The 11,768-nt window shown below is 54.7% G+C and overlaps 1 protein-coding gene across 2 annotated transcripts in view; it reads left to right on the top strand.

The window, feature by feature from the left end:
- Positions 235–11,768, top strand: part of ARHGAP39 (Rho GTPase activating protein 39) — a 53,852-nt gene continuing 42,318 nt past the window's right edge. For both annotated transcript variants that reach the window (XM_018058760.1, XM_018058759.1), the window contains exon 1: positions 235–337. In XM_018058760.1, coding sequence (XP_017914249.1) covers positions 308–337 — 30 coding nt within the window. In that variant the 5' untranslated portion in view covers positions 235–307. The remainder of the gene's footprint in view (positions 338–11,768) is intronic.

The following is an 11,768-nucleotide window of genomic DNA, read 5'->3' as shown; positions in this document are numbered from 1 at the left end:
AGCGCGCGGGTACGCCCACCTCCCGGCAGGCCGTGCGCGCCCCCGCCGGACCCGGCTCCCGAGGTGCCGCGCGCGGCGCACGCGCCAGAGCCCCGCGGCGGCGCCCCCTGGCGGGCAGGGCCGCGCGGCGCGGGGGCGGGGCCGGAGGCGGGGGGTTGCGCTGGTGACGGGAGGACGCGCGGCCGCGGCGGACCGGGCGGCGGACGGGTCCGGCGGCGGCGGAGGAGGCGCGCGGCGAGCGGGCTGCGGCGGCGGCGGCAGCGCTGCGAGCAGCTCCCGCGCGGCGGGCGAGCCGGGATGAGGGGTTATGGCGGCGCGGCCCGCGCGCAGCCTGAGGGTGAGAGCGCGGGCGGTGGGCGGCGCGGGCCGGGAAGATGGCGGAGAGGCCGGCGCTGCGGCCCCCGCCCCGCCTCTCGGAGGCCCCCAGCCTGGCCCGTGGGGATTCTAGTCCGCGCTGCCGGAGGGGCGGGCGGGCTGCGGCCGGCGGGGCCCGGGGCCGGGGCCACGGTGAGAGTGGGTGTGGGGTCAGGCCTGGGGGTGCGGGGGGTGAGGCTGCCCGGCCCGGGGCTGTGAGCGTGCCCGGCCGCGGGTGGGCGTGAGTGGAGTGCGGAGACTGAGCGCGGGGCGTCGGCGCGGTTCCGGCGCGCAGTCGGGGCCAGGGAGTCAGGACGCGCGTGGCCGGGTGCCGGCCGTGGCCGCCTGCCCCTCCGATCGGGCCTCTGGAGCGGAGCGGGCAGGGGCGTCCCCGCCTTCCCCCCCGGGTCGCCCTCCAGGAACTGGAATTTGCTCGATTGCCCGCGGGTTGCGGGATTGGTGTGGGTGGAGGCGGTGTTCCGTGCGAGGGCCGAGATCGAGGCAGGCTGCGCGCATCTTGGGGGTCAGGACGTCTTTTATTTTAAAACGTGCAGCTGGCTGCGAGGCCGTGGCAACTGTGGGTGTGTTACATGCTGCTCCCACCAGCAGCTGCTGTGGGCGCTGCGCAGCCTTCAGCAGCTGAAATGCGGCGCCCCTCCACCCGCTTCGGTGTCGTAGGGTTTAAGCAAACCTCCTGTGACCTTTGCAGAAACCTACAGTTGCAAGGCTTCGTTTTCCTCCCCTACTGCAGACAATAGGAGATTTGTCTTTGAGGCCAGCGAGGGGAATTGAACCCTGTACATCCTGGGTGCCTCTGTAAACAGCAGGTGGTTCCCGGTCAGTGGCTCCCCTTTCACAGTGAGCAAGGTGTGTTTCTCCTCGCTGGGGGAGGGGAAGGAGATTTGATAGCTGTGACTGTAAAGCAAGGAGACTCATTCCGTAAAGCAGCTTGGCGTGGACTCTGTGACCTGAGCTCTGGCTGGGGAATGAGCAGGGCCCGGGTCTCCCTGCCCACACTTTGTCTAGTCAGCTGTCTTGCCCAGAGGCTGGAGAACAGAGGGGAGAAGAGGGCGGGTTCTGGAGCCAGACTGCCTGCCTTTGAGTGGCCACTCTTCTGTGTCCTGGCTTTGTACTCTGCCTCTGCTTACTCATCTGCAAAATGGGTGGTTGTGGGACTCTGTGAATTCATCGTGCCTGGCACTGTGTCCCTCTTGAGAAAAGTCAGGAGCTATTTATTATGGCTGCCAAGATCTGGTTTTCAGGACGCACCTGCTGGGTCAGCTGTTTTGTCTTAGTTTAAAGCAAACTCGAGGTCTGTGGCTCTTTTTTCTTACACAAGCTGGTGAGGAGCATATTTGGAGAAGCAAGTCTTCATAAAGGTAAACAAGGAACAAATCCCACATGCTTAGATTATCATATAGAACTGTTAAAAAAATCTTTTTAGAAGAGAAAAGCTTCTCATGAACTAATCTAGACTCCTGCAGTACTTATTGCCCTAGGAGGTAGGTAGGATCCTTGCTAACAGAAATGAGATGAGGAGCAGTTCTTGGGTAGTTCTCTTCCTGAGTTAAACTACCAGAGCCCTTGTTATACTTTCCAGTGTTACGCTTGTGACAGAAAAGATACTTTATTAACCAACTCTAAGCAACAGTGAGGGCATAGGCACCAGAAAGCCAAGACTTGGCACTCCCAGTGCAGTGATGTTCTGTCTTGCTCAGTGTTGGGAGGGGTAACTTAACTTGCTGCAGAACAAAGTGGAAGTTTTTGTCATGTTTCCCAAGGAGATGGTTCTCCTTCCCAGATCCTAGACTCACTCTGATCACTTCGTCTCGTCCCCTTTGTCTCTGTCACACTGAGACGAGGGGAAACCCCCACTTTAAGTAGAGTCTTTTGGCATTTGTGGAGTTTAAGGTTGAGAACATGATTTTCAGAACAAATGGTAATGAAACAGCTTCTGTGAGCAAATTTTAAAATATCTGAAGATATTTTAAAGATAGATTTAGAAACGTCCATCCTGCCTTCTCTCCTGCATGTGTGCTGAACAGGCTGCGCTCCGGCAGTGGTAACAGTGAACACGGTGTCTTATGAAGCTTCTACCTGGTTCTTTGGTGCTTTTGAGAAAAATATCTGTATAATATGTTCTCAGCTTTAGTAGTAAGTGCCTTTGCTGTGCTTGTTCACTGACCCATGTGGCAATTTGTTGTGGGTCTTATACGTTCCGTCTTAAATTAGCTCTGTGGGTGTCCTGTCTGAGAAGCACAGCCCTGGGGTGCAGAGCCCCAGGCCTGGCGACACCTGGCAGAGCTGAACTGGACGGGCCTGCCCCCAGCCCTCTTCTGATACTTCTTGCTCCTCTGGTGAAGTCTGCACCTTCAGCTGTTGGCTCTGCCTCCTGCCTCCTGCACCTGCCCCTCTGTGCCCTCTGCCAGCCCCTGGCACTGTCCTTGATGTTATGTGGCAGCTCTGGCCTGCTCCTGGGGTCGCTTCCAACCCTCCCTGCCATCCTGCAGCCACACCATTCCACCCTGTGGAGAAGAACCCCCCCCCCCGCAGCCCTGGCTCACTTCTGCTGCTGCTGCACTCCTGTCTGCACCTTCCCACTCTGCTCCAGATGAGGGTCTGTAAGCTGCAGCCACTGCCAGCCCGCTGCCTGTCTTTGTAAATAAAGTTTTATTGCAGCACAGCCGCACTGGTTTATTTTTATATCATCTATGGCTTCTTTGGCAGAAGTGACTAGTTGGAACAGAGACTTTATGGCCCACAATGCCTGAACTGTTTACTTTCTGGCCCATTTCCAGAAGGTTTGCTCTAGAAGTTCAGAGGGGAAAGGCCTGCAGGGGCTGCAGTGTGAGGGAAGGCTTCAAGGAAGAGGTGCTCTTTGAGCTGCACCTCCCTCATAGCAGGTGCGTGGGGGCCAGGAGTGAGGACTTTGCAGCAGCACAGACAGAGGGTGTGTCAGGTTTTGGAGCAAAGGCAAGAAAGTGAGTTATGTGCCATTTGGGGGGTAGAATGATAAATAAGAGGAAATAATAATGTGAAGATGTCTGAACTCAGCTGAAGGACTGTAGAGTTTAGTTCTCTGGCTAGAGGAGCCACTTCAGGTCTGTGAGTAGGGGAAGTCCTGGTAAAATGGTTCAGGACGTGTGACTGGCAATGACACGTAGGATGGGTTGGAGAAGAAAGAAATCAGAGACTTAAGGATTGCAGCAACAACTCAATAGAGGTTTATTTCTAGCTCACATTTCATTTGCTTGTGCCGCTTTTCTCTCAAGTCTTCATTTGTGGACTCAGGAGCATGCCCTTGTTTGGGATATGCTGTTCTTATGACAAGAGAGTGGTAGAAACTGTGTCTCATTGAGCTTCAGTAGAGAACTGGCAACTCAGGTTCTGTGGCCAGAACAGGTTACCCGGCCAAGCTTTGGCGAGCGGTTGGATGCTCTTCCCAAGGACAGAGTAGGAGGCTGCAGGATGGACAGCCCTCTTCCAGGGCGAGTGTGGGCTCACACCTGGAGACAGGACTAGGATTCCCCAGGGAGGAAGTGAGCCTGCTCAGTGCCCTGTTTGGGTGGCAGGGCCAGCCTCACTTCCTCTCTTGGCCTGCCTGCCTCCTGCTTCACTTCTGGCCTTGGCCATGGGTGCCCCGGGACCATCATCTCCAGGTTCCTGCCTTGAAGCTTGGTGCGCTGGGTCTTCCCCCAGCCACCGTCTCCTGCCCTCCACGTCCTGCTCACTGTACCTCCCAGGTGGTTAATGAGTTCATATTTCCTCTGTCCGGTCCACCTGCCAAGCGGGCCTGTGCGCCGTCCCGTGGGCGCTGTAACTGTGCCTCCTGGATGGGCTGCCTTCCTCTGTCTTCCTGCAGGTCTTCAGGAGATGTGTCAGGGTGGTGGTTCTCATCCAGGGGTGGTTTGCCTCTGGAGACATTTTTGGTTGTTCCAACCAGGAGTGGGTGCAGCTGGCAGTGTACCTGCGGAGGTCAGTAGGCCGTGACACCCTGGATGCTCCAGGGCAAGGAGCAGGCTCAGGGCGTGTCTGCCAGTCACGCCGCTGCATGGGTCTCCTCGGAGTCCGGTGCCCCGAGACCACCCTCCATGGCCTGGTGTGCCCCCACTGGCATCCTGTTTTCCGGCGACCTTGCCGAGTGCCACCAGGCCCAGCCCCCCTCTGCATTCCCTCCTCCCCTGAAGCACGCAGAGCTCCTCTGGCCCCGCTGGGGCTGCCCGGGATCCGCTGTGTCCCCATGCCAGGCAGGCCCTGCACAGCCTCCAGCCGTCCCCCTCTGCACAGGGAGTCCTTGAGGGCATTCTCACTTTTGTGTCTCAGGGCTTTATGCAACAGTTCCATTGTGTCTTGGCATCGGAGGGGATGAGTGGCTTTGGGTGGGGGTCATGCAAGTGCTCTTGAGGTTGACATAGCAGTAGGCAAGATGCCTTTATTGGTTTGCTCTTTTTAACTGCTTCCAGGTACCCAAGATCTCTCATCTCTTGCATTCCTAAGTGTGAATGTTTTAATTCTCTTAGATTATCTTTATTTTACTCCCCAAAGGTTAAACATTTTTTTTGGCTTGATAGTGTATTCAGGGTGTGAAGGTACAGAGGGTGCGTAGTTAAGCTGCCTTTTGCTTCCGTTTTCTGCCCTACAGGCCTGGTCTGGTGGAGGCACCCACTACATCTCCTAGACGCTTTGTGGCTATGCAAGCAAACACGTATATGTGTTATTTCCTGCTCTTTTCTTTTAAAAGTTTCTCAACTTTGCCTTTTTAACTAAATGTGTTTGGGAAGTCACTCCATATCAGTACATTTTTCATTTCATTCTTTTTCATGATAGGCTGTGTGGGGGTGCTGTAATTTAACCAGCCTCTGCTGGTGAATATCGTATTTTGTGCAGTTAAAATAAGGCTGCAGGTACAGCATGGTGCAAACGTGTGGATGTGGCTGTAGGGCCCATCCCTAGAAATAACACCTCTGCCTTTAACTACCGTTTATTCTGTTAGATCAGGTTTTGCTTTTGTTTCTTTATGTCTTTAACTCTGTACTTTCTTAGGTCATTTGTTTCTCCCAGTTATCCATCTATGTTTAAATAATATAGTATGGTCAGCCTAAATGAGCTTCTCAGTTGGAAATTGGCTCACCTTTCATGTGCTCTTATTGGTAAGAGTGACTAGGAAAACTTATCCACACAGAAACTTGTGTACAGATGTTCACAGCAGTATCATTCACAGCCCAAAAGTCCGTCAAAAGGGGAAACAGCTCAAAAAGGGGGAAAAAGGGGGAAAGGGGAAAACAGCCCAAAAGTCCATCAATAGGTGAACAGACAAAGTGTGTTCGTCCATACAGTGGAGTATTGATTGGCAATAAGAAGACATGAAGTACTGATCTGTGCTACAACGTGGATGAATCTTAAACATTATGCTGAGTGAAAGAAGCCAGACACAAAGATCTCGCTTTGTACGGTTCCACTGCTATGAAATAGGCAGATCCATAGAGACAGGAAGTGGGTTCAAGGTGCCAGGCCTGGGGGATGACAGCTGAGGCGTATATGGGGTTTCTTTTGGAGCAGTGAAAGTATTCTGAAATTGACGTTGCTGAAGGTTGTACATGTCAGAGAATGTGCTAAAATATTCCAAAAATCTATGCTTTAAATGGTAAATTTTAGGGTATATGAATTATATCTCAATAAAGCTGTTAAAAAATAAAAGTGACTAGGATTTTTCAGAAGCGAACGTTCCAAGGTGGGGGCCAAGGCCTTAGTGTTGACTCCATCCCGGGGTCGTGATGAGTAGTCTGGTGGTGGGCACGATAACCCCGAGTCAATCCCTGAGGGGCTGGCCGAGGGGACACAGCACTGTTTGCAGCACGGAAGCCTTCAGTTCGGCCTTGCCGCCGCCCTGAGGGATGCGGTCCATCACAGGTGAATTGGTCACATCACTTTGCAGCCAAACCTTGGCTCGTGTCTGAGGGTTGGGTTGCATCTCCATCTGTCTTCCAGGGGCGTTGGGCTGGAGCATGACTGAATTTCAGAGGATGCTGTACACTACTGAGTGTTACACGTGTGTAAGGTTCTAAAAAGTTAATTTCAACACCAGGAGGCCAAGTCAGCAGAGCATGTTTCCCGTCCTCTTGCAGGCTGGTGGACCCCGAGTGTGGCTGCAGGGCGCTGTCCCAGGCCTGGCACGCCGCCTCTGGCCTCCACTGCTGGGGCCTGTGTGCTTCCTTGGCTGCCCTTCTCTGTTCTGCTGCCTCCCTCAGTCCTTTCCTAACATTCCTGCGGGCCCAGCGTGAACCAGAGGCATGGGGGCTTCCTTCATAGGTTGGACTTTACAGGAATGTCGTCCCGAGATACTGCTGGTGGTTCTGTGACAGCCCCTTCAGCCACTTGCTGTGACTTCTCTAGTGGCCGGCCTGTGTTCCTAGCCATTGGGATTGTGTGAAGCGTGTAAAATACGAATCTCCCAGCCCGTAGACCTCACGTTGTTTGTCACCTGTCTCTGATGTGCGTTGGTTTGGCCGCCGTGGATCTTCGTTGGCGCATGTGGGATCTTTAGTTCCCGACCAGAGGTTGAACCTGAGTCCCCTGCATTGGCAGTGCAGAATCTTTGCCACTGGACCACGGGGCAAGTCCCTGATTGGTGTTCCTCTGTAGATGATTGCTCTAGTTATTTTATTCTCGTTAACAAATCACCCCACAGCTTAGGGGCCTAGAACAGTCTTGTATTATCACCTCTCATGGTTTCTGTGGCTTAGGAATTCAGGAGACACTCAGCATGGGATATTGTGTGACTGCATTTCAGACGGGGCTAGGGAGGGGTCATCTCCAAGCTCCCTCGCGTGCACTGGAGTCTGACTGAGGAGTAGCCAGGACCCACGCACAGCACCTTGCAGCTAACTCCTTGCTGGTGGCCAGAGCATGCATCCCAAGAGCTGGCAGTGGAGCTGCAGCTTCTTTTGCAGCCAGGTCTCAGTGGTCACAGTGTCACTTCTTCCCCATCACGCCCACTAGGAGGAGTTAGGTTGGCCAGCTGTGGTCCAGGAAGGTGGCTTAGACTCTGCCCTTGTGTCTAGGCCTGGGGTCCAGGAACCTGCTGGTGTCCTTTCAGACCACTGATCTTGCTCTCTTCGGTGGTAGCTGTTAGGACATCCAGTCCTTCACGCAGTGAACCTGCCTGTGGGTTTATTTTATTTACAACAACAAAAATGCACACGTGTGCACCAGGTGGTACTGTTGCTCCGGAAATCATTGTCCGGGGCCGCTCTCGCTGTGTCTTCTTCAGTGGTTCTCTTGAGTTTAACGGGGTCTCCAGTCCGTTCTCCCCGGCACAGTGCTTCCCTGCTTGTTTCTCAGGCATTCGGCATGAATGTCAGTCCTGTCCTCTAGTTCACTTAGCTTTTGAGTAGGTAATTCTTTTCCTCATGCACCAGCACTCCTAACCTGACACAATTTAAAGTTGCTCTCAGGTTGCTGTTTTGTTTATGAGGAATAACCAGAGTCTGCTTTCAGATACGCGCTGTGCAGGCAGCCACGGCCCGTGGGTGGGAGACCAGGCTGCTGAGAGCTGGTGTCGGAGGTCGCTTGGGGACGGTGAGTGGGGGCTCGGCAACTGCGGGGTGTGGACAACATCCCTGGGGGTCTGCAGCAGTGAGAATGAGGACAGGTGGCAGTTATGGGGGTTTAACACGTGGACAGACTGTCTCCCCTGCTCTTCCCCACACTGACACATAAGAAGGATCAGAACCAACACTCCCAACTGTGCTCCATCGAGGAGGAGGCAGAGGAACAACCCCACCCTTCCCGGTGGTCCCGTGATGCACCTCTGCAGGGGCCACGACCCCCAGGAATGAGGGGCCAGGGTGAGGCTCAGTAGGAGGTGGGGCGTGTTCAGGGGGAAGGGACGGCATGAGCAAAGGCCCTGAGGTTACCGAGATTGGGTGCAGCAGGAGCAGAAATACTCCCCTCACAGCGCAGGCACAGTGCCTGTGGGTCAGAAGCAGGCTGGCGGGGATGGGTTTCCGGCCCAAGTCTTCTGGCTGCAGGGCTGGCCTTTCCCTGATGCTGGACGCCTCTACGCGGTCCACCTGCCAAGAGGGCCTGTGAAGCCCATGCCCCAGGAGCACGTGCCCGGACACTTTGGACGTGCACAGCAAGTGTGCTAGTCACTCAGCCATGTCCGACTCTTTGTGACCCCGTGGACTGTCATCTGGCAGGCCCCTCTGTCCATGGGGTTCTCCATGCAGTAACACTGGAGTGGGCTGCCATTTCCTCCTCCAGGGGTCCTCCTGACCCAGGGGTCGAGCCCTGGTCTCCCGTGCAGCAGGCGGGTTCTTTCCCGACTGAGCCCCAAGGGATGCTTCTCCCAGCTGAATTTCAAATCCAGCCTGAGGTTTTTTCCCTGCACGTTGTTCTAAGGAAATGTTTGATTTAGTTTTTTGACATAAGTAAAATTTTACCCCTTTAATAACCATTAACTGAAATATGTATTGGAATAACTATATGATTTATGAACTTTAAACAATTTTATCAACATTTAGTTGATTTACAGTGTTAATTGCTGTTGTACAAATGATTCAGGTATACATATATATATGTATATATACTCTATGAACTTTTAAACTATCAAAACCCGAAAGATATTCTACCAAAAAATGTTAATCAGGATGATTTCCATGGGGGTATGCCTGTATTTGTAAAGTGGTTAATGTTAATAGATGATGAGGTTAGGAAATTATTCTTTCTGTATTTTGAGATAATTTCTATGTTGAAAATTAAATTTTAGTTAATTAAAATTTCTTAAATCCAGCTCTTACTTTTCCCATAAAGATAATATTTTAAAGAAAGCATATGGACTTTCGGTGAGGATGGCAGGTTGAACCCATGCATACAGTTTCTGTCTTCCAAACACCTGCTGAATAGATAGGAAGGTGACACTTAATAGATCGGCTTCCAGGGCCAGGGCGAGTAAAGGGAGGGAGACAAACCAGGACAGTGTGGGAGCCAGGAGGAGACCTGAGGACTCCGGGCTGTATTCTGCGGCAGGAAAGCCGACACTGACCCTGTTGGCACCCCGGGCTCATCTGAAGGCTCCCAGGAGCTCAAGGCGCGAGAAGAGACCACAGTGAGGAGCAGAAGACGGGAAGCCGACAGGAAGGGCCAGGGAGATTTGAGACAGACCAAATGGAATCTCTAGAAACAACCCTAACCCACTGGCTAAATGTCAGATTATAAGTAGCTGAAGAGAGGCTTTGTGAACCAGCTGAAAGGAGTTTAATGAGAACAGCACAGAGGTGACGGGATGGGAAGCATGACAGGGTGGCTGAGCCTGGGGGGCGGTGTACCCCTGAGCTGCCGCCAGGGGGTCACCTAAGCCCCGGCTGGGGCACCTCGTGAGGGGGCAGGCGGTCTGTCCCTCTGGGTGAGTGCAGGGAGCCTGCTCCGGGGCTCTGAGCCCAAACCTGCAGGCAGTCTCTACTCAGGCCGGCTGGGGGCCTGAGGGTGCCCTCTGCCCAGACTGTCAGTGATCCGGAGCCGAGCGTGGGTCTCCTTTCCCCGGCGGTGGTACCTGCGTTGTCTTCCCCGTGCTGGCCCTTTGTGGTGGGGGTGTCCGTCTCTGGGCGCCACTGCCTCCTCCAGGCCTGCTGTCCAGCTCTGAGCGTTTGCTGCTGTTTCCCCATCATGCGTCCCAACCTTCATGAGCTCCCGCAGTTGCTTCATGCTGGACATTACTGATGGCTGCAGGGTCAGGGCTGTCCTGGACGACATCCACCTTGAGGCCAGTGTGACACAGGCTGGGTGGGAGCTTGTGTGTCCCCGACCTGCGTCACCGCTCCCGAAGCGCCAGCTCTTACTGTGGCCTTGGTGAGCCCTCCTTACTTCCTTTGTGCTGCAGCCAGGAGGGGCAGCCTGCCTGCCGCAAGCCAGGCCCTTGGAGATGGAACAGACTGGAGATGCCCTTCTGCTGTGCCCCGGCTCCTGCTCTCCTCCTCAACCTTCCCTTCTCCTCGTGACAGTGGCAGGTGCGGGGCAGGGGTGTTAAATGGCCCCACGAGGACTCTGTTCATCACCAGTGTGACCCAACTGTGGGGCAAGGGATCATTGCCCTCTCATTTGGCTCCTCCCAGGGCTGCCTGCATCAGGGGTGACTGGATCCAGGTGCCACATGGTCATTCACCTTTTTCCTGCTGTTTATTTCTGCCTCCTTTTTTTTTTCTTTGAGAAGCTTCTCCCTGTTGGGGACAAAGCACCCAGCAGCTTCAGGCCCCAAACCCAGGCTGGGACTTAAGCAGGCAGGCCACATCCTCCCCTGTGGTCCTCTAGGACGTTGCCGCTTCACTGCACCCGTCACGTGGGGCGAGGTGCAGGCAGGGCCTGGGCTCAGACACCTGAAGGCCTCAGGGAAGGGGTCTGCTAGCAGAGGAGGGAGAGAAGTGTGGACGGACAGCCTGGCCCAGCTGCGGGGCCTGAGCTCAGATGCTGGCCTTTTAAAAACCGGGGTCTCATTTTCTATCCTGTGAGGTGAGGACCTGGGTGAGAGGGGAAATGTGATCATGCTTTTAGAGCTCTTGCCAAGTGTGTTCTGTATACGGTAGGTGCTCAATAAGTGATGCAGCCAGGGTGAGGGCTGTGCCTGTTGAGACGCTGAAACTGAGGCAGCTTTGTGGAGGGAGTGCATCTTCCGGGTCTGGTTGGGCAGTGGCATGTTGCACTCGGGCCACCTGCTGAGCTGTGGGTTCCACGCTTCCTGCCCTGTCTCGGCCTTGCAGCTGCTTGCGGGGTGACTGTGCGTGTGGGCTTCTTGTGCCACCAGAAGGCTGTCTCTGTCCTGACCTGCTGTCCTGGCTGTGCTGCCCAGGGAGCATGGATGCCCCCCCAAAGCTAGGGCAGGGACGGTACTCAGGTGCAGACCAGTGCACGGGGGTGACTGTGGTTCTGGGTTTCTAGGTTCCTGTAGAGGTGACATCCTGCAGTAGCTACAGCCCCACCTGCTTGAGGCACCTCCTGACTCCCGCCCCTCACCCCGTCCCCGCCCAGGCCCCTGGCTTTGGAAACACTGCCTACATCTTCCTTTTTCCTGTGAGCTGTGACCCCAGACAACTGCTGGGGTCAGGTCTTCTCATTCACTGAGCGCTGTGCCGGAGCAGCTGGTCCTTTGGCCTTTGTTGGGACCTTTGACTTCTGTGCCCCGATGGAGTCTGTTTTCACTTGTTCCTGGGATGGTCCCTGAGATGAAGCCCGGTTCACGTGCCGACTCTTCTTTCTCACGGACATGAGCCCCCACCTCTGGAGCTGCACGGCCTTCTCGCGGACCAGGGTGTCTTATCCACTCTTGACTGTCACAGTTTCACATCCTTATGTTGAATGTATCTGGATCTTTAAACATATGCTTTGATGGTCTTTGTCTTACCTAGACCACCCACCCATTT

This window comes from Capra hircus, chromosome 14, assembly GCF_001704415.2.
Source record: "Capra hircus breed San Clemente chromosome 14, ASM170441v1, whole genome shotgun sequence".
In the NCBI taxonomy this organism is placed as follows: Eukaryota; Metazoa; Chordata; class Mammalia; order Artiodactyla; family Bovidae; genus Capra; species Capra hircus.
Note: the sequence above shows the minus strand (reverse complement) of the source record. Positions and strands in the feature narration are given on the sequence as shown.